The following is a 27677-nucleotide window of genomic DNA, read 5'->3' as shown; positions in this document are numbered from 1 at the left end:
GCAGGTACAACCGCAGGGAAACTCGCAATCGAACCACAGGTCAAAGGGTCTCTCAGGGCAATTGGGTGACCTAGAGTAGACCCATGCCTCTCCTCCCCACGACCCGTCCTCTGTTCTCTCCTGGGTGGCCAGTTGGCTGCCTCCATGCTCTATGGCACCATCGGCATAGAAAGCAAAGGGGGCGGATGAAAAACATTTTTGAGTGGCGCTGATACATGTCTTTGGTGGTAATTAAGGCACTTATTGCCCCTTTTACTACATATTATCTGAAGGTGATAATGGGTGACAAGAATGTTTGTGTGCATTTTTTTGTGTTGGCTTTCGTTATGGCGGTGAGAGGTTGTGTAATGTCATATTATGTTTTTGTACAGCATTATTGCATTGGTGTGGTACATAGGATTCCACCTGGTCGGTTTTATTCTGGCGGTGGGTCGGACTTGAGGAGGTTCACTCTGCGGAATTCCACGTAGTTAGAGAAAAACTCTAGAGCTGGAGGCACGAGCAGCCCTGAAAATCAACGCAAAAGGCACAATGTGTTGCGTGAGAGTGCACAGCCATTCGAGTTGATTTTGCTGCTGTTTGTGTAGAAAAATCTACTTGAGCGGGTTTGAGTAGAAAATGTAATTGAGCAGCTGCAAATCTACTTGAATGACAGCCCTCTGAACGTGACTACTCATGAACACCAGTGACCACTAGCCGACGAAAATCACTCTGGGGGACGCCAAATCCTGCTTGTGCTCGCCAGCTCGCATATTCTGGAGCCTAGTGGAAGAAAAATTCCACCACGTGGCGATTGGCGGAATTTAGCCAGAACTCTGCGTTAAAGAAAAATGCAGAGTGGGCAAAATGTTGCCAATTATGTAGGCGGAACTGAATATTTCGCCCACCCCAATACTAGTATAACTGGTATTTTAATGTCCGTACCCCTCCAAAAAGTAGAAAAGTCACCTGAAGCTGGTATTTTTCCCCTTATCAATACACAAGTTAAATAGTAAAAGTAAGAGGAAACTACTTTAAATGGGTTCTACAGCTGCCTTAATGACCCTGACTGATGATTAAAGTAAACAAAGGCAGAAAGTCCATGTTAAAAATAAAATTTATACATACAGGGCACAAGTCGGGGGTACACACAGGTACACGGCGTCCACCCACTATTTTCATAGAGCCCGATTCACAGAATGAACTTAAGACTCAATCCTAAACTTACTACTATTTTGGTATTCACAGAATGCACTTACTACTTTTGGCATTCACAGAATGAACTTACTACTTTTGGTATTCACAGATGTTAGGATTTTGTCTTAAGTCTGTCTTAAGTCTGTCTAAAGACAAACTGAAGACAAAATCCTAACTTCTGTGAATACCAAAAGTAGTAAGTTCATTCTGTGAATACCAAAATAGTAGTAAGTTTAGGATTGAGTCTCAAGTTCATTCTGTGAATCGGGCCCATAGGGTGGACGCCTTTAACCCTGCCAGGATGTTGGGCCCTACAGAAATATTCTGCACTTGTCCCAGTGTAAGACACGGGGAGAGGTTCAGCAGCGCCTGCATGTTGTCTCCTTTGGTGGTTTTTGTTACACCTTTGGCCAGGCCAAAGTTAATGGGCCATCAGGCCTCCTTTTGTTTGAATAACCTGACAGGAGGCGTCCTGGAACATCACTCTTACATGTAAATGGTATTTACATAAATAATGTAGATAGCATTATTTTATTTCTTTTATAGCGATACGTCCTGACGTCATGACACGTATCACGATGTCACTTGCATAGTGTCTGACTTGGTCAGTCGCCCCACTTCTTTTTATCGAACTTGTGCCCTGCATATGTATGTTTTCATAGAAAGCCCTATTTAAGTATCATGTCTAGCCCTTTGCAGAATCTTAAAATGTGAAACGATGGCCAGTATTTTTCACTTGGAAAGGTGACAACCCTAGTTGTACTGTGGTTGTTGCATTCTGTTTTTTAATTGTTTTGTTGTGCACTTTTATGTTGTAGTGTTGTTGTTATGTTACTTTGTGTTATGTTATTGTATTATGTTTTGTTTTTCTTGCAAAAATATCAGCAAATGCTGCTTCATATGAAGCCAAAACCCACACACTCCATTGCAGGTCCAGTGACAAATATCCATTTACCATTGTCTACAGCATTTCAGCTATTTAAACACCAGGTAGCCCAAAACTGTGGCAGAGGGCATACTGCTCTCTTAAAATAGTACACACTTAAGGTGATATTACCTAGTTGTTCAGTCTGTTGTTCTTTGCATTTTTAGAATTCCCACAGTTTTATTGTTCACACTTCATGCTACTCTAGTGCGTGCTGCTGCCCTCAACTGCCCAGCACTCAGTCACAATAGAGTAGCCTTCAGCAGTGGCCACTTATAGTCCATACATAAGTTGAAGTAGTTCATGACTGCACTATTTCCTGCACTTCCCCTGCAGAAATGAGTATATTGTTTGTTATGACCAGAGATGTTGACCTGAACGTATCAGACAACAGAGGTACAGAAAATGTGTTGCACCACTTTTGCCATTAGGGGTAATTCTTGCAGCTCGTTCCTGTGAATTGGACAGTGAGCACGTATTCATTGACAGCGGTACGAGAATATGATTGGATGGGACTGTGTATAAAACACACCAGGTCTAAATCTGGAATTTGAGCAGGGTATTTTAAACATTATACAGCCACCTATTAAACTGGGGTATATTCAGGGCCACAGGAAATATGCAATGGTGCGGCCCCAGAATTTTTCCGCAAAAGATTGTTTTGCCACCATTGCCACATAATTCCTCACCTGCTGCATAATCTACAGATAAAAAAAAATGTTTCTAGTTCGAACGGTCGAAAGTTACTAAAATCGCAGGGGCATGCGTGTTGCTGTGTACTGAAAGGTCCTTTTCAAAAGTTGACTGGTCACTTTTCTGTTGCTTATGGTTGCATGTGGGTGTTAAATTGGTACTAATGAGAATCAACCCATGCCAATACAGTGTTAACAAGTGTAAAATGTACAACATAATGAAGTAATAATATCACAAAATGTGACGCATTATCCCACATAATTCGCCTTTTCTTGCCACTTAATTTACTTATCCTTGCTGCATAATTTTGCCCTTCCCTGCTGCATGATTCCACTAGGATTATGTAATCGTCTAGCCGGCGCATTTCTCGCATAATTATAGATTTGCCCATCGCTGACGAATAATTCTTGTGGCCCTGTTTATATTCAGCAAACACAGTCTCTCTGAAAAAGCAGTTTTCAGCGGTGGTGTTTTTCCAGACCTGCCCCCGTACATCCCATCCCCTTCCCTTCTTGAGTGCCTCGCCCCTCAGAGAGGTGCACGGGTGGCACAGAGGGGCACACCTTATCATCTGAGCTACCTCTGTTTGGGAGGACTCGCTGCCTCTGTGCAAGCAACAGTGCTCAACAGTGCTCTGCAAAGCAATGCGCTACCTCTGGCTTTACATTGTATTTATAATCCACACAGGAGGCTGTGTGAACTGTGCGAGAACTCACAGCCGACTCTTGATTCTATTGTGATATCAAATGCTCGTTAAATACACCCCTTAATCGGTCTCTGAACCCAAGCAATTAATCCAATTAGCAATGTTTTATTACTTGATCACTATTTTTCAGGGGCAGGAATCGGTTAATAATTAGAAGAAGGCTGCGAAGAAGTGCTTCAAAGTTCACCCGGCACCTCACCTCAGCTGACACTTCGCTCCCAGCCATGGACAGCGCCACTTCAGCCCCCGGCGGCACCGGTGTGGAGAAGACGCTGGGTACTCCGGACATCATCGTGGTGGTGGCGTATTTCGTCTTTGTGCTGGTCGTTGGGATATGGGTAAGTCCACAGCTACGTTGCATTTGTCAAAATCCAGCTGAACACACTTGGAACGGTGCAGAGCCCGAGGTTCTGGCCGCTGTCACCCCCCACCGTCCCCAGCATAGCTGTGCTTGCAGCCGGGCTCTTTATTCAGGGGTCTCCCAACCTGTCAGGCACAACTGGGAGGCTCAGATTCACCTAGCAGTGTCTCCAGCACCGGAGCAGCATGTGCACAGTGGGGATTAGCAGCATTAAAGGTGACATTTCATCCTAACCCGGCCTCTCATGTAGGTCTTAGTGATGTGCACTGCCTTACATCCTCATCCCATTCCTGACTAGATGCATACAGAGATGTTGGGGCCTCCCCAGAGTCACCCCTACACTCTTTATAAATGAAAGAAGAAGCAACCCGCCCCCTTTGTCATAGGTGTTTGATATTGAGAGAGCGCAAACTGATATAAATATATGAGTACATCACACTTACCTATAGAGAGCATAATTCATGAAGAGAAATGCCATGAGTGCTAATAGTATATGAAATTATATTCTAAATGTATAGCTAATATAGAGATTTAAGTAGAAGTGGAACTAATACAGAAATGTGTGACATTATATGATTTTATTAGACGTGATTATTTTGAATCTATGTCGTGTAGCTGTTAACATATAAGATGGTCTGTGGTAAAACGCAGAACGTGGTAGGCCTCAGGGCCAGAGCTGGAGCTAAAAGGGAAGGTGTTTCTTTTCACGACACAGATTGTTTAACGTTTTTGGTCATTGCATTAATGGGCCATGATTTAGAGTAATGTTTTCTAAATAATAGAATAAGAGTTTTAACATGCTTTAATTAAATGAAGAAATTGAATGCTATAATCATAATGTGAAATATTGTAGGCCTGAAATGTTTTAGCAGTGATTTACACGTACATGTCTGGGCTGAGAAATGTTGCAAGCCTTTTTAGAAGTCTATGAGAGTTGGGTTCTTGGCGGCAGATATCTGTCTGCAACAGGAAAGGGGGGATCCAATTATAAGTGAATGAATAGAGGTCTGTTCAGTAGACGGCCCAGACATGGAGGAGGGTTCTGGAATGTTTAAGGGGTATCAGCGGGCCGGAGAAGAGACTGAGAAGCAAGGTCAACTCTAACGTCTGAGGCCCAATACAAAGCATCATGGAAAAAGCCTGAAGTTGCACCACGTGAGAGGCGTTTCGCAAGGGGCGTCTCAAATGTTGTTGACTGTTTTGTATTAGGGACAGCACCCCTGGGTGGAGTTAGAGCAGAGACCTGAGGACCCTTTAGAGAGCGGATGGGTAGGCAGTGAGGGGTCATGACTGGAGAACTTTAGGTTTTCACCAAGAGACTTAGAGTGGGTGACTTCCCTTGGGGGTCATTCATTGCTGACACCTTTGTTAGGTTGGGATTTGGTTAAGTAGGGATACCATCTAGAACAGGGTAGGGACGCCTAACCTGTGTTTGTTTTCATCCAACCTAAATGAAGGAGAGATATGCGTCTATGCTGATAGCTTTGCTATTTTTAGAACTTGTGTTAGTGATTTCTGTTGCTCGTCTGAGGGCTTTTCGAGAGCACATGTATGTAATTGGACCTGTGTATCTCGTGAATCTCATTCTGAGATGCTTGTATTTGCAGCTCATTATATCTTTACAATAAACTTTTGAAACCTAGAAGTTGTCCGTGATCTTTGAGAGTAGAGTCCTTTCTTGGGTGAACTAATTTGCAGATAGGTGTACTGTTTCCTTCCAAGACAGGCAATAAAGGTTCAGTCGACCAGATCGAGGTTTGGATCAATAGAGATAAGGTATCGATCAAAATCTCGCCCTTTCAGTTGGTAGCTATAGAGGATGGTTGCCTTCTTGAGGACGGTGACCTAGGCCAGGTTAGCTTACCCCAAGGCCCCTAGAAATCGATGATCGGAAGAACAGCCCGCAGATGAAGATCCGGATGACGTGAGACAGAAAAAGCAGCAGTATCGGTCGAGAGTGAGTATAAAGGGTTATGCGTGTTAGATTGCGGTGTTTCTGTATTGTATCTATGTTGTAATGTCTGGCGGAGTTGAATGTCTGTAGAGTGACTGTGGAACAGGTTGTGAGCGCGCGCAACCGGTGGAAATCTTAAGTTCAAGGAGAGCTTAAGTGGTTCGGGTGTATCGGACACCCAGAGTAATTGTCAACTAGTGTGAAGGGGGTCATGAGGTACCATTGATCACCCGAGAGACCGAGATAGGGGGAACGTAAGAGTGAGTGCGTGAGTAACGGACGCTGGTCGGAAGTTACTGTGTGTGTAAGTAACCTATCAGAGAGCGTCAGTTGTGTTGACAATTACAGATAGACTGTGGACGTACAGTCGAGAGAAGTGACCGCTTGGTCGGAAGTAGTCATTTTTCAGTGTATGAATGGGACGCATGCATAACCGGGAGACGAGTTGAGAAAGGAGGGGTGCTGCTGCGAAGCGGAGAAAAGAGACGTCAGGTGGTGTCGCGCAGTGATTGGCTGACCGGAGAAAGACCGCGCTGTGATAGGCCAGCTAGCGAACACGTCATACAGGGTCGCGACGTGATTGGCCAACAGGAGAAAGACCGCGCTGTGATAGGCCAAGCTAGCAAAGCCGCGACAGGATTGGTGGATTGTCATCAGGAAGTAAACAGAGTAGCGAGGCTGGACTTTGTGCGCATAATTATGAAGTGTTTTAAATGGTTGAAAGCGCTGTTTAAGAAAGAGAGGCGAGGATCGTATGAAGGGGAAGAAGCCCCGCCGGAGGGTACGCCAGCTCGTTATATGGCAGTAAATGTTGGGTTGCATACGATCCTTTGGATATCAGAGTGGAGTAAGATTACTGAAGGAAACGAGGAACTGACGTTCCCGAAGTACGGGACGTTCAGATTAGAGGTGTTACATCGATTGAAATCAGTCATGACCTCAAAGAGACCCTTGCCTAGACCAACCCAGTTTGAAGCCCTTGAGGCATGGCTTAGGGCAGCGCATGAAAGGAATATGAACAGACGACAAGAAAGGGTGAAACGCTCGGTAAGGGCAGTACAGGATGCCAGGTGGGATGCGGATGCTAAAAGATGGAGAGTGCATAATTTGGAAATAAATAAACTGTACCCAGTGTTAGAGGCGCCAGTAAATAAAAGCCCCCTAGAAGAAGATGATGAGAGCGAAACAGAGGACAGCCTGATAAACAGATTACTGACAGACAGGCCACCCCCGTATAATAGAGCGGGGGGAGAGGTCGAGAATACTGAAAGAGAAAAGGGGGGCAATGCAGGAGAGCATAGACCGCTTCCCAGTTCAGAGTGGGATCCTGAGCCAAAGAAAGAGTTGCTCCAGCCTAGTCAGGTGCAACAGGTAGTCGGTAGGTTTGTGGTACAAAGAGCGCCGGAAACGGAAAGCGCCACATCCTACCCATTACCAGATGCACTACAGGTACCTGTTACCATAGGTCCTATAATATCGATATATGACCAAGAGAGAGCAAAAGGGGAAGAACGGAAACGGAAAGACAGAGAAAGAGCAGAGCAGGCAAGGAGGAACGATACCACTAATTCCCCAAGTCAGATGCCGATACCCAGAGAGTGGAGCACCCCGATGCACACAGCAGGGGACCCAGGAGGAGATCCTGGGGGCCCCAGATGGCCAATGGATCTGAGGGGATCTGGACGAAAATCCTTTCAAGAGCTAAATGAGTACATGAAGCAGTGGGATGAGGCAGTGAAGGCTCAAAAGTGCATCAATGCTGCAGAAGCAGAAAGGGAAAGTCAGGACAGCAGAGCACGAACTCACTGCGGGGCTGGGGAGAGTAGCCCGGAGTGGGACTGTAGAGGGAGTAGGGGAGTCACCCATTGGGCCCGGAATGGAGGTAGAACAGACCTGGAAAACGGGGGCCCAGGGAGTGGAGGGGTGGCGTGCCCAATACTCAGTGAAGGGGAGAGGAGAGCGCAAGAGTACAGGAACAGCTTTAAGTGTCCACACTGTGTGCCTGGCACCAGAGAACAGAATGGGAGTTGTGAGAGGTCGCACCATAGTCCCTGTGATGACAGAAATGAGCGCAGCCCAGGAAATATGGGGAACCAGGAAGGATCGTATCGGATACTGAGCGATACGAGGCAAAGGGAGTGTAGCGACCAGAGGGAAAATAACAGAGAGATGTGCGGTGAGAGGAGAGAAGAAGACGAGAGTGGGCAGAGAGAGAGTAGGGATAAAAGGCCCGTGTTCCATCACCTTCCAAGATTGGATGGCCGAGCATGGGACCTGGAGAGATGGGAGCAAGGGAGGCCACCCATTAACTCTCCCGAGCCCAAACGCAGAGCTCGAAGTTGGGATGGTAGGGAGACCAGTGAGCCCCCTTCAAAAGACATATTGCGAGCTGAGATAAAAGCCAAGAGACTTGATGTCTCCAGCTTAAGGTCAGATCTGGATGACATGGTAGATGGTACCCTGCCTTTAGAAAGAATGGAAATGTATGAACAGGATGAAATACTGTATATGGCAAAGGACATCACACGAAAGGCGAGAGCAGTCCATGAGAAGTTAGTCGAACTAGCAGGCAAATATATGGTGGACTTGTCAAGAACCAAAGCATTACAGGGTAACCACAGGCTACATTACTCAGATCGAGATCTAGATGAGAGGAGAACGATTGGGCTGAAAACACACATAAGGGAACTGATTACTGGAATAAGGACATGGAGGGCACTAGATAAATGGGAAGAGAGGTGGTCCAAGAAAGGGACCGGCAGAAGAAGCATGATTGGTATAACACCAGGACAGCAGGGAATAGAAGCTTACCCTTTGCGTGAAGTTGCCAATGGGAGCTATGTACATGTCCCTTGGAGTAGGGGAGATTTAGCTGCTTTTACCACATCTTTCCCCAAGTTACGAGAGAGCCCCGTGGAGTGGTACAAGCAAGTCGAGAGGTTTGTAAAGATCTCAAAAGTCCTATGGATAGATCTGAACACGCTGTTTGACATTGTAGTACCAGGAGATCTGTGGACAGCATGCAAGGTTAGCGCTGAGTGGCCCACAACGGAGCCAGAGAGAGATGCTAGGACTAATGGGCCGTCCGAGATCGTGATGGCAAAATTCGAGAGAGTGATGACTTGGCTGAAAGAAAAAGTGCCAATGCAAGACATAGATTGGGTCAGAATAGACAGAACGAGACAGGAACCCAAAGAGACAGTCCATGAATATTACGAGAGATTGCTGAAGGCGTTTAAACAGTATAGCGGCTTGGATGTAATGGATCCAAAGGACATAGGGCAATTCGTGTCCAAGTTCGTCCTGGGACTGAGACCGGATATTAGTTTAATGATTCAGCAACACTCGATTTGTTGGCAAAGTAGACCCCTAGATGAAATACTGAGATATGCCAGGTACTGCTGTGATGAGGTAGACTCCAAGGCTAAGAAACTAAAAGAGAAGCTGATGGTGGTACAATTGCAGGCAGCAGGAAAGGGGGGACCGCAACAACAGCAGCAAGGGACAGGTACAGGAGGTAAGAAGCAGTACAGTCAGAACAAGGGTAATGAGGAGAGTACTACCTTTAGACCCAGAGTAGACATAGCTACCTTGAAGAAAACGACTAGGTGCCACCAGTGCAACGAGTTGGGGCATTGGAAACGCGAGTGCCCTTACAATGTAGAGATCGGAGAGCAAGAGATAGAGGAGGAAGAGGTCCAGAGCGCACCTATGAGAGGGGCGACGCCATACCAAGGAAAGGTGCTCAAAGGGGGGGGGGCTCCTCCCCGAGCCCAGTTCCCGCAACCTCCTCGAGTAGGGAGTATGGGTAAGACCTATAGACAAATGCCCCTGTTTGTAGAAGGTGAAGAGTGCTATTATGTGGACCCATTAACCGGACAGAGAGTGGAAAGAGAAGACTGCACCCTCGGGGCAGCCTTAGAGGTAGATCAGAGGGGACCCTATGTGGAAGCAGAAGTAGCAGGGTGCCCTACGACATTTCTGGTGGACACAGGAGCCACTAGATCCACGATCAGATCAGCTGCAGTTCCAGACCTGCCCATGTCTGGAGAGACCATACAGGTGGTAGGGGTCGCAAACAGGAGAATAACCAGCCAATTGACAGAACCGGTACAGGTGAAAATAGGGAAGTACAGCGATGAGCACCAATTTGTGGTTTGCGATTCAAGCCCTGTGTGTCTGCTAGGAAGAGACCTGTTGTGCAAATTGAATTGTACTATATATTGTACACCCCAGGGAGTGGAGGTATTGACTAATGATGATGATGCAGATTTCAAAGTTGCAAACTCAAGAATATGTGTGGAGCTGTACCCTACTTTGACAGTGGACGAGCTTCCCTGGGATTTGAGAGAGACAGTGGCATCAGAGGTATGGGATTTCACTGGGGAAGAGATTGGATTGGTCAAAGGGGTGGACCCAGTGAAAATTGTAGTGAAACCGCATGCTGAGTTCCCAAGAACACCCCAGTATAAATTGACTCCAGAAACGATTGCAGGCATAAAACCCGTGATCGAGTCCATGATTAAACAGGGAATACTGAAAGAAATCGTGGGTAGTCCATGTAACTCCCCGATTATGGGTCTGCAGAAACCAAATGGGAAATTTCGGATAGTACAGGACCTTCGAAAGATTAATAACATAGTCGTTTCATGTTGTCCAGTGGTGCCGAATCCATCAGTGATACTGTTTCAGATTCCATTCCAAGCTGAGTGGTTCACTGTGATAGATCTTTGTCAGGCTTTCTTTTCGATCCCTTTGGACGAAGATAGCCATTTTCTTTTTGCATTTAAGCTGGAAAATCGCGTCCTAACATGGTGTCGTATCCCTCAGGGGTATACAGAGAGTCCATCGATCTTTAACCAGCTTCTGAAGAAAAATCTTGAAAGTCTAGTGCTGCCCCAGAAGTCAGTTCTGGTCCAGTACATAGACGACCTCCTTGTGGCGTCAGACACAGAAGAAGCTTGCAGGGAAGACTCCATTGCTTTGTTAAATCACTTAGCTGCCAATGGGCATAAGGTATCCCCGGGAAAATTGCAGTACTGCCTGACAGAAGTACAGTACTTGGGACACAGAATTGAGAAAGGCAAACGAAAAGTGTCACCAGATAGGATAGAGGCGATCATGAAAATGAATGCGCCTCAGACCCAGAGAGAGGTCAGGATGTTCCTAGGGATGGTGGGTTATTGCCGACAGTGGATCGTGAACTTTTCACTGAAAGCAAAGCCCTTGCAAAAACTGACGCACAAAGAGGTGAGTGATCCGGTACCATGGGACAAAGACTGTTTGATGGCGTTCCTACAGTTGCGAGAGGACCTGTGTCGTGCTCCGGCATTGGGAATGCCTGATTACAATAAACAATTCTTTCTTTACTGTTGTGAGAGAGAAGGTTGTGCGTTGTCTGTGTTGGTCCAAATCCATGGGAATGCCCGTAGACCAGTTGCTTATTTCTCAGCTACTTTAGACCCAGTAGCCGCAGCGTTGCCCGGATGTCTCAAATCCGTTGCTGCAACGGGTGTCAGCATTGAGAGATGTGAAAATATCGTCATGGGGCACCCGTTAGAGGTGTGCGTGCCACATTCTGTTGAACTGTTGATGACCAGGACCAAAACACAGCATCTGACCAATAGCAGGCTCACGCGCTATGAGCAAGTTATTCTTGCTGCAGAGAACGTGACCCTCAAGAGATGCTCTGTTTTGAACCCTGCTACCTTAATGCCACTTCCAAATGATATTGATGATGATGATGAATATACAGACCATGACTGTCTCGATGTGACTGAACTATGCACCAAACCCAGACCCGACATCGTAGATGAGCCACTGACCGACCCAGACGAAGTTTTCTTTGTCGATGGCTCATGTGTAAGAGACGAAGTTGGGCAGTTGAGAGCAGCTTATGCTGTTTGTACAATTGAAGGAGTTGTGGAAGCAGGGTGCCTGGAAGGAGTAAACTCCGCTCAGGTAGCCGAGATTATTGCCCTAACACGTGCTTGCTTAGCAGGCAATCAAATTCGAGTCACCATCTACACCGACAGCCAATACGGGTTTGGGGTAGTTCATGATTACGGGCAGTTATGGTCTCAAAGAGGGTTCATGACTTCTTCAGGCTCTCCCATTCGCAATGGAGAGTTTGTGCGCTTGTTGTTAGAAGCATTGCAATGTCCAGCAAGTATCGCAGTTGTAAAGTGCATCGCACATACCAAAAATGAGGACTTTGTTTCGAAAGGCAATAGATATGCTGATGAAGTTGCGCGGTATTGCGCAGAACAAGGTTACTCTTTCACAGAGGTGGATGTGGGTGGAATAAATGTAAGAACTGAATTAGCCATGATACTGGAAACTGTTGATACTTGGGATGAATTGTCAACCATGCAAGAAAATGCTCCTGATTCAGAAAAGGAAACATGGGAAAAGGCAGGATGTGTAATGGGTGAGACTCATTTTTGGGTCTCAGCAGACGGCAGAGCAGTGTTGCCCAATGAGATGGTGAGTCCAATGGCTAGACTCATACATGGTCCCGTACACTTAGGGAGAGATGCTATGCTGAGAGTGTTTAGACAGACTTGGTACAATCCTAAGTTTAGAATAGCAGCAGAAGCAGTGTGCCAGCGTTGTGTGACCTGCCAGCAGCTGAATGTAGGGAAAAGAACACCAGTTGCACTAAGTCACATAGGAAGGTCTGGAGGTCCATTCAACAGAATGCAGATAGATTTCATTGAAATGCCAAGATGCAACCGCCTCCGCTATGTCCTGGTGGTTGTTTGTGTGTTCTCCAGATGGGTTGAGGCATACCCTACACGTAGGTGCGACACCCTCACAGTGGCTAAGTTACTGCTTAGAGAACTTATCCCTCGGTTCGGGGTGCCGGCCTTTTTGGAATCAGATAGGGGAACACATTTTAACAGCGAGCTTGTGAAGATGATTTGTGTTGCACTGAATATAGACCAAAAGCTCCATTGCAGTTACCGACCAGAAGCCTCAGGAATTGTGGAACAAATTAATGGCACGATCAAGTCCAGAATAGCGAAAGTTTGCTCCTCAACGACCCTGAGTTGGCCTGATGCCCTGCCATTGGTACTCATGAGCCTTCGTAGTACCCCAGACAGAAGAACAGGGTTGTCACCACATGAGGTGTTAATGGGGAGAGCAATGAGACTGCCATCTATTCCAGCTACTGCACTGTTAAATATCACAGATGATATGATCCTGGACTATTGTAAGGGGCTGTCTGACGCCATGCGTTCTGTGTCCCTTCAGGTGCAGGCTGCAGAGGTTCCAGCGTGCCAGGGCCCTTGCCATGACCTGTATCCTGGGGACTGGGTCCTGGTGAAGAAACATGTGAGAAGAAGCTGCTTGGATATTCGTTGGCGTGGGCCCTACCAGGTCATCCTGATCACAAGTACAGCTGTAAAGGTGGGAGGCCTGCCCAACTGGATACACGCGTCGCATACGAAAAGGGTTCCAGCACCTCTGGAAACAGCTCCTCTCTCGAATGGACGTCCAGCAGAGGACCAAGAAGCCATAGAGGGGGCTAGCCAAGCTGTAGAGGTGCCAGTGGAAGCAGGGAACGAGTCTGACCAAGCTGAGGACGGTCAGTACAACAGCGAAACAGAAGACGCTACAGAAGGAGAAGACAGCTGGGAGTACGAGTCTGACCCTGACAGGTCTGAAAGAGAGCGAGAACAGACCAGAAGGAGAAGGAGTAGAAGGGCACGTGGAGAAGCAAATTGGCCGCAAAGAAGAAGTTCTAGCCTGAGGTCAGCTCCAGAAGCAACCCTTCCTCCGATATCAGAAGACTCAGACCCAGAAGAAGGTGCTCAGGGCGCTGAGGCACCGAACCGAAGGAGGTCAAGAAGAGTGCGTGTGCCTAACAGAAGATACTCCACACCTGAGTGGACATATCTGGCGACAAATGTCTGTGAAACCGGAGACAGGGAGGATCCGAGCGGTGGTGGTGTCCAGTTCTGAGCCCATTATCACCGTGGAAATACAACTGTTGGTACCCGGTGTCGAACAAGAAGGGTCACTAACATTCGTGCTCCCCAGACCTCCCCGCCTCAGCAAGTTAAAACACATGTTTCTTACAGAATTGAAATTCCCCGACTTTGGTACCACGATAACAGCACATGAAGAGCATACTCTTCGCATGGAAATATTGAACTATGCTATTGAAGCTGCAACCACAAATCTAATAGTCGATTGTTAAAGGACTTTGTAAATAAAGCAAGCAGAAGAAAAGAAGATTACCTAGCGCCCAGGAAGCAGAGAATTTTAGGGAACCCCTTGAGTGGATGGAGAAGGGCTAGGGTTGTCTTTTTGAACTGTGAAAGGACTTTTTGCGAAAAAGGCTGTCAGCCTCCAGCTGTGTGGATTCTAAAGACAAAAAAAGGATTGAAAGAGACTGTAAAGGAACGAGAGGAAAAGAACTTTTTGCAAAGAGAAAGGGAAAAGCTAGATTGTCTGACGAAATGGAGGCCGGCACCCCGAACCGCAGAGCTAAATGTATAATAGGTACACTAATAGTAGGAGTGATAATATTAATAGCTTTAGTGGTAACAATTTCTTATGTAAAGGGACATGAGGAAGAGGTAAAGGTAACTGATGCGAATTCTGTAGTAACACTTACACCCACTGTTGCAGGTGAGAAAAGGGAAAACACTCAAGAGAAGGCGTTATTGGCTGCAGAAGCCCGCAGGTTACATGTAGACGAGTCCCAAGGAGACTTTAGGTCAAATGCTTATGCTAAACTTTTGTATGAATACGTGGATGCCATGGAGGTTAAGGATTGCTACGTCTGCATGCAGTTGCCTGCGTCTGTAGATGAAGGAATTCGATATCATCACCTCCCTCTGACATATGGCATTACATGTAGCTTATTGCTTAGTATATTTTATGAGAGAGATAGTTTTGAATACTATTTCTCCAATTATGATTCTGTGTTGCCAGAAGTCCCGAATTATAAGCAGATGAATAAATGGGATTACTGGAAGAGTGAAGACAGATTGGCCAAGTTCTTCATTCCTTGGATTACCTTAGATACTTCACATGCCCGTAGAAATAATCTGACATGCAAGGTGTCAGAAGTCGAGAAAAAGTTCATAGGGCAGGTGGATGATCGTTACAGGAGACAAAAGATTTTGAAAAAATCAGGACAAGGGAAATTAGATTGGACCGAGGAAGAGAAGTCACACAAGAGAAAGGGTAGTAGTGGTCCAATAGCTTTAGATAAAGCGCAGAGAGGAAAGTTATGTCTTCACCGAGCCAAAACGTATTATGAAAATGTATACGTGGGTGAAGTTGACTGTGAACATGCTTTTAATTTAGAGTACTACACTAAGGATTTCCTGAAGGGAATGCAAGTGATTCCAAATGTGTATTTTGTATGTGGAAGAAATGCTTACGTGAGACTACCTGACAACTGGTATGGATCATGTTACTTGGCAATTGTCTTCCCCAAAATATATCATGCACAAGACTTATTGATCATTGAGGGCCAGACATCATCGAGGGGAAGGAGAGATTTAGGCGATGCAGAAATGGTTGGAGATGTCTTTGGAGCTATGTTCCCTCTTTTGGGAATAATCCTTAATGATGTTAAAATTAGACGACTGGCAACAGTTGTCGACAGGTTGTCTGCCAGCACTGCTCAGTCCTTAATGCTGGTAGAAGGAGAGATGCAATCGATAAGGGCTATGGTTCTTCAAAATCGGCTTGCATTAGATGTCTTATTAGCAAAAGAGGGCGGAGTCTGTAAGGCTTTGAAGGTTCAGGAATGTTGCACTTACATTCCAGACCTTTCAAAACCCCTTGAGAAAGTTATTAAGAACATAACTAATATTCACAAAGAGATCGAAGACTTGAGTAGAGAAAATGTCTGGGAAAAGGTGGGCCACGGAATGAGTACAGTTGGAGGGTGGTTTTCCACCTTAGGCAAAAGCTTTATTTGGTATATCCTAAAGCCTATCATCATAATATTGATCTGTGGGATAATATTGTGGGGATTGGTGAGGGTATTCAAATGGTACAGAGCAAGAAGGTCAGAAGGGGCCCAAAGAGAACAGTTGCAGAGATTGGCTGCCATACAAGATAATCAGTACAGGAGCCTGAGAGCTCTGGAAGCGCAGAGAATGCCAGCAATAACTGCAGTTTAAATGTTAGTGATGACCCCGAGAGGTCATCAAAGGGGGGAACTGAGAGAGCGCAAACTGATATAAATATATGAGTACATCACACTTACCTATAGAGAGCATAATTCATGAAGAGAAATGCCATGAGTGCTAATAGTATATGAAATTATATTCTAAATGTATAGCTAATATAGAGATTTAAGTAGAAGTGGAACTAATACAGAAATGTGTGACATTATATGATTTTATTAGACGTGATTATTTTGAATCTATGTCGTGTAGCTGTTAACATATAAGATGGTCTGTGGTAAAACGCAGAACGTGGTAGGCCTCAGGGCCAGAGCTGGAGCTAAAAGGGAAGGTGTTTCTTTTCACGACACAGATTGTTTAACGTTTTTGGTCATTGCATTAATGGGCCATGATTTAGAGTAATGTTTTCTAAATAATAGAATAAGAGTTTTAACATGCTTTAATTAAATGAAGAAATTGAATGCTATAATCATAATGTGAAATATTGTAGGCCTGAAATGTTTTAGCAGTGATTTACACGTACATGTCTGGGCTGAGAAATGTTGCAAGCCTTTTTAGAAGTCTATGAGAGTTGGGTTCTTGGCGGCAGATATCTGTCTGCAACAGGAAAGGGGGGATCCAATTATAAGTGAATGAATAGAGGTCTGTTCAGTAGACGGCCCAGACATGGAGGAGGGTTCTGGAATGTTTAAGGGGTATCAGCGGGCCGGAGAAGAGACTGAGAAGCAAGGTCAACTCTAACGTCTGAGGCCCAATACAAAGCATCATGGAAAAAGCCTGAAGTTGCACCACGTGAGAGGCGTTTCGCAAGGGGCGTCTCAAATGTTGTTGACTGTTTTGTATTAGGGACAGCACCCCTGGGTGGAGTTAGAGCAGAGACCTGAGGACCCTTTAGAGAGCGGATGGGTAGGCAGTGAGGGGTCATGACTGGAGAACTTTAGGTTTTCACCAAGAGACTTAGAGTGGGTGACTTCCCTTGGGGGTCATTCATTGCTGACACCTTTGTTAGGTTGGGATTTGGTTAAGTAGGGATACCATCTAGAACAGGGTAGGGACGCCTAACCTGTGTTTGTTTTCATCCAACCTAAATGAAGGAGAGATATGCGTCTATGCTGATAGCTTTGCTATTTTTAGAACTTGTGTTAGTGATTTCTGTTGCTCGTCTGAGGGCTTTTCGAGAGCACATGTATGTAATTGGACCTGTGTATCTCGTGAATCTCATTCTGAGATGCTTGTATTTGCAGCTCATTATATCTTTACAATAAACTTTTGAAACCTAGAAGTTGTCCGTGATCTTTGAGAGTAGAGTCCTTTCTTGGGTGAACTAATTTGCAGATAGGTGTACTGTTTCCTTCCAAGACAGGCAATAAAGGTTCAGTCGACCAGATCGAGGTTTGGATCAATAGAGATAAGGTATCGATCAAAATCTCGCCCTTTCAATATCGCACACAACTCACTCCCGAAGGAGTGTCTCGGGTCTCCCCTTTGATATTACAGGGGAGCAAGGATTATGCTCTTCCAGTTTTTCTGTGTGTGCACTCTCTCAGCTCACTCCGCACAGTGCTGGGCCTCATTCAACACAGAGAATCCGGAGACACAAGAAAGACTCCATCCCTGCAGCTGGGTAGAGCTCAGGGCAGTGGGGACGGCTCTCTTTCAGACCTTGATCTATCACAGCAATGTACAGGTGAAAACGGGCAATGTATCTGAACAGACAATTTGGAACGAGGTCCATGTCCTTGAACGTGGCTGGTGTAGAGAATAATTGGCTGGGCAGAGAAGAGTTTATCATCTCGGAGAGCCATTCATATTCAAGGGAGGAACAAGAACGTAACCGGTTCCCTAAACAGAGTGTTTCTCTCTTCTCAAACTTGAGAATACCAGGGGAGAGGTTTCAGATGACTTGTCAGAGGTTCAGCCTCACCCCCGCCCATTTCTCCCCCCCCCCCCATCGATCTCTTTGCAGACCAGTCCAATGCTCTTATTCCAAGATTCTTTTCCAGTTTCAGTGATCCTCAGACAATAGGAGTGGATGCACCGGTCAGTGGCTGAACCAGTGGTCGACCGTCGAAGTGTGGAAAAACAGTAGGGGAACTGTGGGTGGAGAATCACGGGGCGGGAATAACCGAAGATTGGATCAGTGGGCGGAGTCAGGGGTGTGGCTAGAAATAGCAAAACATACCAATTTTTAGTACGTTTAGCATTTCACTGACCAGTTACAGCTTATAAAGTCATTTAATTCAAATAATGGATAAACATGTTTATTTGAGATTTAATTCAGAAAAAAGCAAACACTCATAGGGAATACAGGTTTATGTAAAGTGTGCAAAATATAAGCAGGAACAACATGTTACCTTAATGCTTTTACACTCATTGTTTAGAAATCCATGTGTATTTTTCGTCTCAAACATTGAGGACATGAATACAGGGCTCCTCCTGTACACATTTGTCAAGCAGGGCTCAGTAGAGAAAGGGACTCTTCAGGAGAATCTAGACTCGCGGAAACCCACAAAGGCTCCTTCATATGCACGTCAGCCAACTAGCTGCTCAATCATAATATAGCAAAAAGAATAACTGGTGGACAGAATGCAGAACAATGTCATACATTCACCCCAGTACAGAGATCTGGGCCTAAATCCATTGTTTTTTTGCTCACCACGTCATTCCAGTTTGGACCCAGCCATATGCAAATCAGTCTTGATCCGGCGCCCAATGGGAACATTCCAGCCCGAACTTCCAGGCCAGGTCCTCCCTGGACTGGAAACAAGCATCCTAGGACCGGTTTCGGGCTTTCACCCCTCATCAGCCAGGATAGCTTGAATCCAGTGGCACGGAGAGCACAGGACCCACGTCCGGCATACCTGTCCCACTTGGGGTGACAAAAGAAAAAAGAACAACTGATGGGCAGAATGCAGAACAATGTCATACATTTACCCCAGTACAGAGATCTGGGCCTAAATTCATTGTTTTTTTGATCACTATGTCTTTCCAGTGTGGACCCAGCTATATACAAATCAGTCTTGATCCTGCCCCCAATGGGAACAGTCCAGCCCGAACTGCCAGGCCAGTTCCTCCCTGGACTGGAAACAAGCATCCTAGGACCAGTATCGGGCTTTCAGCCCTCATCAGCCAGGATAGCTTGATTCCAGTGGCATGGAGAGCACGGGACCCACGTCTGGGCATACCCGTCCCACTCGGGGTGACAAAAGCAAAAATAACAACTGATGGACAGAATGCAAAACAATGTCATACATTCACCCCAGTACAGAGATCTGGCCCTAAATCCATTGTTTTTTTGTTCACCGCTTCTGTCCGTTCACCGCTCCTGTCCGTTCACCGCTCCTGTCCGTTCACCGCTCCTGCCCGGTCACTGATCCTGCTCATGCCTAATCACTGCTTCTGCCCGCCACCTCTCCTGCCCCGCCACCTCTCCTGCCCCGTCACCTCTCGTGCCCCATCACCACTTCTGCCTTGTCACTTCTCCTGCCCCATCGCTTCTCCTGCCCAGTCACTTCTCCTGCCCGACACTTCTCCTGCCCAGTCACTACTCCTGCCCGGTCACCACTCCTGCCGGGTCACCTCTCCTGCCCAGTCACCTCTCCTGCCCAGTAACCTCTCCTGCCCCATCACCTCTCCTGCCCCATCACTTCTCCTGCCCGTCACTTCTCCTGCCCGGTACCTACTCCTTCCCGGTCACCACTCCTTCCCGGTCACCTCTCCTGCCCAGTCACCTCTCCTGCCCAGTTACCTCTCCTTTCCTGTTGCCTCTCCTGCCCTGGTCCCATCCATTTCCATTTCAAGAAGTCTTTATTCGATTATTCATCATAAAAGACATGCTAACATGCAATATTAAAACACAATTTATACAAAGTTAGCAATATGTTAAGAAAATAATTTAGTGAAAAGTTAAAAAGTTAAAAACACAATCTAACACAGAATTAAATCACTTATATTTGACTTCATTTGTAGAAATAAAAAGGGTTAAAAAGTTTAAACCAGTAATCCATATACACACCCCATCTATGCGAGTGTGTTTTCTTTTGGGAGTCATAGATCAAAAACATCCTGAGAGTACACGACATCAAAGCGCTTATGACAGATTAATTAGTTGAGACCGTAAGGTCCACGCCCAACCAAGAAATTTAGCAACCCCAACAACAATCACAGTAGACGTATCTGATCTTAAAATTCTACTAGCTTCTGATGCTGAGAGGGTGCCCAGATTTCTACAGACCGGGCGTAGCCACTTAGATCTAGGAGCATCATATAGGGGGCATACAAAGAGAAAGTGACTAACACTTTCGGCCGACCCCGTGCACAACGAGCATTGACCTGGTCCACCCTTGCCCCAAGTTTTAGTGAAGGCCCTCAGTGGTAGTGTCCCAGTTCTCAGTTGGTGGAATAATTTCCGATCCAGTGGTTTGGAAATAATGTCCCAATACATTTCTAGGGACGAGACATCCTTCAGCAGAACGAATGCCGATGTGAGAGAGCTGAACGCTATTTGAGAATGCCTTCTACCTATGACCCAATCCCAATATCGAACCTTCAACTCCTTTTTAGAAGGAAAGACAGCTGAAACTGGGTTACGCCATAGTTCGTCGAGCCCCATTGCACTAAGGGTAGATCTTATTTCTTTAAACCATCCTATTTTACCCGAGCCCAAAAGGTCCCTAACTTCAGAACAAGCTTTAGCATAAAGCAAAAGCTCAGGCGTTGTCCATAGACGCCTCCAGAACGCTAGGGGGCGATATCTTGCTAGGTCCTCCACTGGTTGGCACCCTAGGTTATATAGAAGTTGGATGCGCGGTGATGATTGTGGAAGACCTGTGGCTACCCTAAGAAATTTATTTTGAGCCACTTTGAGCAAATCAAGATTAGAATAGCCCCAAAGCTCAGCCCCATATAATACTGAGGGCAGAACTTTTGTGCCATAGATTTTAATACGAGGTGATATGGGGCGAGTGTGGGAACTTTTATGCTCCTTGAGGAGGGCTCCTCCTAGTTGGGCGTGTTTAAGAGCCAGTAACTCAACCTGTGGTGTCCAGCTGAGATTTTCCCTCAATGTGACTCCCAGGTAGGTAAATACCTTAGCCTGCTCAAGGGTGGTACCACCTAGAGTGACCTTGGCAGCAACAGGCGTCGATCCTCTTAATACCATAAATTTGGTTTGGGACACATTCACCTCTAGCTCATGCTCACGGCAAAACAACTCAAAACGAGACAGGGCCTGCTGGAGTCCCTGCCTCGTCTTGGAAATTAACAGAGTGTCATCCGCGAACATGAGCAAAGGGATTTTCATCCCCGCCAGGGTGGGAGCATCAGTAGGATGAGATGTAAAGTAGTTAGTTACCCCATTAATGAATAGGGAAAACAACGTGGGAGCCAAAACACACCCTTGCCTTACGCCTTTGTCTACAGAAAATCTATCAGTGACCTCCCCAGGCTTTCCCCACCGAACTTGTGCAAAGGTGTGGGCATGTAAGTTCACTAAAAGATGAACTATAACAGCTGGCAAGCCTAGTTTCAACAAGCAATCCCACAACTTGACCCTGGGAACAAGGTCAAATGCGGACCTTAAATCCACAAAGGCTGCATACAGCTTACCTTTACCAAGGACAACAGTCTTCCAATATAAAAGCATAAACCTGAGTACTTGATCTAACGTACTCACATGTGGCCGAAAACCTGCCTGTAATGGAGTAAGGATATCAAAATCACTGATCCATTCCTGAATGCGTCCTAACACCAGTCGAGCTACTATTTTTTGCACCGCATCTATGAGGCTGATCGGTCGATAATTGGAGGGAACTGAACGATCACCCTTTTTATATATTGGTAAAATTTCAGCCCCATACCAAGAATCTGGGACCTTTGCTCCAGATGCTAGTGCATTGGCCAGCTTAGTGATATAAGGAGCCCAAAGTTCCTGGTTATGTAAAAATAAGTCTGCAGGGATGCAGTCGGGACCCGGTGCTTTACCCCTTGGGATACTTTGTAAGACACGAGTAACCTCAGGGATGGTAAAAATTAACGGTTCCTGATATTCAAGACAAGGAAGAACAACCAGGGCAACACTATTATTCCTAAATTGATCTTGAAAAAAGGAAACCCACTGCTGTTGGCCAACGGATGCAGGACTTGGATGGTTGTCCTGACATTTCCCCCATTTGAGGAGGTGCCAGAACTGCTGCATATTCCGATGACTGCAAGCTTCAGTAAGGGATACCCACCGATCCTCATCCCAATTAATTTTTGCCTTGTGCTTTGCAACCTTATATGCTTCCCTACATGACTTAATACATACATGATTTTTAGACTTTATTGCCATGAACAGAGCCCCTTGCGTTCCCCGACACTCGTCGTCACACCAGGTATTTATCCTAGACTGCTTCCTCTTAGCCTGTATCATGTTGGTCTTGACAAACAATTCTTTTAATCCCAGGAACAGCTCAGTATGTATGTCTGTAATGTTTTCTATAATCTCTACCTGGGACCCACAGTTGTTCAGTGCTTCTAGGGAATTGGACACTAAGGTTCTAATCACTGTTTGTGCCTCTTCATCCACGGCAATTTTAGGCCACCGCACCCTTCTCATATCATTACTAAGTGTGGCCTCAACATGGGTAACCTCAACGATACCACTTGATGCCCCTCGAAAACTATAGTCCCTTAAGACCAGCATTAGCGGGTCATGGTCACTTTCTGGGCGTTCCTTAACCTCCATGTCAACTACTGCAGCCCACAGTTTCACGTCGACTAAAATATAGTCGATACGACTACTGTGTCTGCCGTTATTGAAGGTGTGCCTACCCTGCATGTCAGATCTTACCCTACCATTTGCGGCTCGCAGCCCCAGATCGAGACAAAGCCCTTTGATAAATGTAGCAGCGCAGGTCCATTTCCTAATTGGTGGCAACTCCAGCTGTGGGATACCCCATGACAGGTCTTCCTCCTCTGTAAGAGAACCATCTACTAATCCCAGGGGCTCAAAGCACGTGTTAAAATCCCCCAGCAATATCCTATACCCATCCTCCGATACACTAGAGAGGAAGTCGTCCAAAAGCAGAAGTGTGGGGGAAACCTTACCCCCCTGCAGGCCCCTGATATAAACATTAACTAAAAGGATGCTTAGGCCTTTTTTTGATTTAGGCCTTATAATCAATATGTCTGGGCTGTCTATAGCTACTTCCTCAGCCCAGACACCATCTCCCTGTCTTACCCAGATAGTCACCCCACCTACAGGACGCCCTCTAGGTCCCTTTGTGGCTTGTTTGCTAAAGTTTAAAAACCCAACACGAAACACTGGGGAAAGTGCCAAAGTTTCTTGGAAAGCCCAAACATTCCCCTGATCTATGTAGTCAACCCACTGTGTTTTGCACACATTGGATTCAAGTCCCGCTATATTCCAACCTGCAATCTTGGTATAATCAGAGTCCATCGCGGTTTGTATTATATCCCCAGACCGAGCAGGCTCACTAACTGGAGCAGTTGGCATAGTGACAACATGAGTCGCTATTGAGATAGCATCATGCCCGGTTTCTAAGTACAGTTCAGGGGAGGTAACCTCCAAACTTTTAGCTGTTGTAACATATCCCTTCTCTACCCCACTAGAATTTGTAGCCTGCCCTAGAGTGAGTCAATCATTCTCGTCAAGATGTGACAAGGGAGCAAACCTACCCGCGGTGGTCAAAGACTCAATGCCAGACCCATTGGTGGAACCCTGGGAACTGATGGTATTAGACCGTGCCATCAGCTTTGGTGCCACGTTAATAGTAGGGCGTAGTTTGGGGTAGAAGTCTGAAAGCTCCCACGTCACAATAGAACCATCACCCCCTTGGGGTTGCCAACCTCTAAGAAAAGGGACCACATAGGTGCTCCTAAAGTTGACAATTACTATATCGCCTTCAATGTCCTTAGTCATATGGCCAAGCCACCCCACCCTACGAACGTTTAAAATTCGGCAGTCAATTGAGGGAGGAAGAGGCCTGTTTTTAGTAAGCCAATAAGCCACCTTATTTTTTAGCTCATGAAAGCTTTCTTGTTTCCCCTGCTTGCGCTCAGGAACCCCAGAGAGAACACACACAAACGGTGCAGCCTCAGGGGGAATATCAATTCTGGGATTTTGGCCACCTTTTGTCACCTTAACAATGGGGTCAGATTTTTTATGCCCAGGAGATCGTTGGGCATTTGAGCTGATCTGATTTGAAATAGGCCCGGCTACTGGAGGGCTTTGTGTTTGGTGCTGGGTTGAAACAGGACTGATTGCCTCATGGTGCTGCCCCCTGTCAACAGGTTTGCTAGTAGTCCTACCAGTAACACCTAAGCTAGGCTGATTTTTAACAATGTCACTCAGCCTGACGACCTCAGTAGCAAGTGCGTCTATTTTTAATAGCAGTGGTGTAACAATGTCTGCAATTTTTGCCTCTAGCTTTGCCTCAAACGCAACCAAAAGTAGCTCAAAGTGAGCCATGCTTGAGCTACAACTTACTACAGGTTCTATCTGTTCCGTTCCCCCTGACTTGCCTCTTTGTTTGTGTGGTGTTTGCTTATTCTCTATTACCATTCTAGGCCTACCACCACCACGTTTGGAGGGTTGTTTTCTGCAGGCCCTAACTGCTCTTCTTGCTTTGGGGCTTTCAGTTACCATGGAATCATCAGCACTAACCACTATATTAGTATTCAAAACTGTTGGGGGTAGGTGAACCTGAGTCTCAACCATAACCAACTCTCTGCTTCCCAGACTGGTGTTAACATTAGGAGCGGGCAAAATTGAGTCGGGGGGGAGTGTTAATGGAGGGAACCCCTGGAGAGCTAGATTTCCCAAATGAGGCTCTCCGATCACTATTAATTTTGGAGACCTTTTTTACAAGATAGTTGTTCAATGTGTTGGCACCCTGTACTGTGGGAATGATCATATTTGACATGGTTGCTAAAGGAATAACAACTTAAAACCTAGCAATAACAAAGCACACTTGCAGCTGACTGCCTAAATAAAATATTCCCATATATTCCCAAAACTCAACCAGGTAACACTTGCTAATGGACTGCAAAACAGAACTTGCAGAGATCTTATAACATAGGAGCGTTAACACGTATACCACAAAATGTAGGAGAAATTACTACTTTACTTATACGGCCAAAGTCCGTTGCCCAGTCCAGTCTCTACAGGCCTCTGAGGGCCACAGAGGGTCCGCCCTTTGCCCGGGCTTAGCCCGGCGCTGCCCGCGCGCGTCCCGCGACGCCGGACCTCTCTCCTCGTTTTAAAGTGCCGCCTGGCGTGAAATCCTTGGGTGGGCGGGGTCTGGTGAGGTCAGCCGCGGGGAGTGGTGGGGCTTGTGGTCTCCCCCCTTGGCGGCCACGTACGGAAGTTGAAGTGTGCAGCGGCGGCGGGGGAGACCTGGAGGAGACTGCCAGTTGATGTCACGCGCCCCTCTCCACCTTACAAACCCCACGGAGATGCCCGCAGGTTCGCGATGACAGTGAAAGCAATCCAGGAGACCCAGGTATGGCCAGCAAGAGGTCCGTTTACGTTCTTGACAAAAGAGCGCCCGCTCCACAGCACCTCTCTCCTCGTTTTAAAGCGCCGCCTGGCGCGAAATCCTTGGGTGGGCGGGGTCAGGTGAGGTCAGCCGCGGGGAGTGGTGGGGCTTGTGGTCTCCCCCCTCGGCGGCCGCGCACGGAAGTCGAAGTGTGCAGCGGCGGCGGGGGAGACCTGGAGGAGACTGCCAGTTGATGTCACGCGCCCCTCTCCACCTTACAAACCCCACGGAGATGCCCGCAGGTTCGCGATGGCAGTGAAAGCAATCCAGGAGACCCAGGTAGGGCCAGCAAGAGGTCCGTTTACGTTCTTGACAAAAGAGCGCCCGCTCCACAGCACCTCATCACTTTTCCTGCCCTGTCACTTTTCCTGCTCCATCACCGCTCCTGCCCATTGACTGCTCCTGCCCGTTAACTGCTCCTGTCTGGTCAGCATTCCTGCCCGATCACCCCTCCTGCCCCATCACTTCTTCTGTCCCATTAGTTCTCCTGCCCCGTTCACTGCCCTTATCCGTTCACTGCCCCTATCCGTTCACTACACTTGCCCTATTACCGCTCCTGCTAATGTCTAATCACCACTCCTGCCCCGTCACCACTCCTGCCCCGTCACTTCTCCTGCCCCATCACTTCTCCTGTCCTGTCACTTCTCCTTTTCTGTCGCCTCTCCTGTCCCGTCACCGCTCCTGCCCCATCACTTCTTCTGCCCGTTACTTCTCCTGCCTGGTCACCTCTCCTGCCCCATCGCCTCTCCTTTCCTGTTGCCTCTCCTGTCCCGTTACTGCTCCGGCCCCGTCACCTCTCCTGCCCCGTCATCTCTCCGACCCTCTCACTTTTTCTGCCCCATCACATCTCCTGCCTGTTACTTCTCTTGCCTGGTCTCCTCTCCATCCCCATCACCTCTCCTTTCCTGTTGCCTCTTCCGCTCCGTCACCTCTCCTGCCCCATCACTTCTACTGCCCTGTCACTTCTCCTGCCCCGTCACTTCTCCTTTCCCATCACTTCTCCTGTCCGTCACTTCTCCTGCCTGGTCACTACACCTGCCCGGTCACCAATCCTGCCAGGTCACCTCTCCTGCTTAGTCACCTCTCCTACCCAGTCACCTCTCCTGCCCATCACTTCTCCTGTCCCATCAGTTCTCCGGCCCCGTTCACTGCTCCTATCCGTTCACTGACCCTATCAGTTCACTGCACCTGCCCGGTTACCGCTCCTGCTCATGCCTAATCACCGCTCCTGCCCCATCATCGCTCCTGCCCTGTCACTTCTCCTGCCCCATCACTTCTCCTGCCCCATCAACTCTCCTTTCCTGTCGTCTCTCCTGCCCCGTCACCTCTCCTTTCCTGTCACCTCTCCTGTCCCGTCACTGCTTCTGCCCTGTCACCACTCCTGCCCGTCATCTCTCCGACCCTCACACTTTTCCTGCCCCATCACATCTCCTGCCTGTTATTTCTCTTGCCTGGTCACCTCTCCATCTCCATCACCTCTCCTTTCCTGTCACCTCTTCTGCCCCGTCACAGCTCCTGTCCCGTCACTGCTCCTGCCCCGTCACTTCTCCTGCTCCGTCACTTCTCCTGCTCTGTCACTTCTCCTGTCCCATCATTTCTCCTGCCCCATCACCTCTCCTGCCCCATCGCCTCTCCTGCCCCATCACCTCTCCTGCCCCATCACTTCTCCTTTCCTGTCCCCTCTTCTGCCCCCTCACTGCTCCTGTCCCATCACTGGTCCTGCCCCATCACTGCTCCTGCCCCGTCACTTCTCCTGCCCCGTCACTTCTCCTGCCCTATCACTTCTCCTGCCTCATCACCTCTCCTGCCCCATCACTTCTCCTTTCGTGTCGCCTCTTCTGCCCCATCACTGCTCCTGTCCCGTCACTGCTCCTGCCCCGTCACTTCTACTGCCCCGGTCACTTCTCCTGCCCGGTCACCTCTCCTGCCCCATCACCTTTCCTTTCCTGTTGTCTCGTCTGTCCCATCACTGCTCCTGCCCTGTTCACTCTGTGTACAACATTGACAAATTACACAAGGGGGAAAAGTTCCCCACAGTCCTCTGTTTAGGGAAACCTCCTCTATAATCACTAACTTAGAGCTCACTGGCACATAACATGCTAAAGGCAGAGGGCGGGCGCATTGTCATTCGAAAGGGGGTAATCAGCGTTAATCGGAATGACA

At 47.3% G+C, this 27677-nt stretch overlaps 1 protein-coding gene across 1 annotated transcript in view; it reads left to right on the top strand.

Moving 5' to 3' along the window:
• The first annotated feature begins 3708 nt into the window (after positions 1 to 3708).
• LOC144799843 (sodium/glucose cotransporter 4-like) overlaps positions 3709 to 27677 on the top strand; it is a 791764-nt gene continuing 767795 nt past the window's right edge. Inside the window, exon 1 of the mRNA XM_078671423.1 lies at positions 3709 to 3838. Within this exon, the coding sequence (XP_078527549.1) occupies positions 3725 to 3838 (114 nt within the window). The 5' untranslated portion in view covers positions 3709 to 3724. The remainder of the gene's footprint in view (positions 3839 to 27677) is intronic.

Source organism: Lissotriton helveticus, chromosome 1_2 (genome assembly GCF_964261635.1).
Source record: "Lissotriton helveticus chromosome 1_2, aLisHel1.1, whole genome shotgun sequence".
Classification (NCBI taxonomy): domain Eukaryota; kingdom Metazoa; phylum Chordata; class Amphibia; order Caudata; family Salamandridae; genus Lissotriton; species Lissotriton helveticus.
The sequence above is the reverse complement of the archived record's forward strand: the minus strand, read 5'-3'. Positions and strand labels throughout refer to the sequence as shown.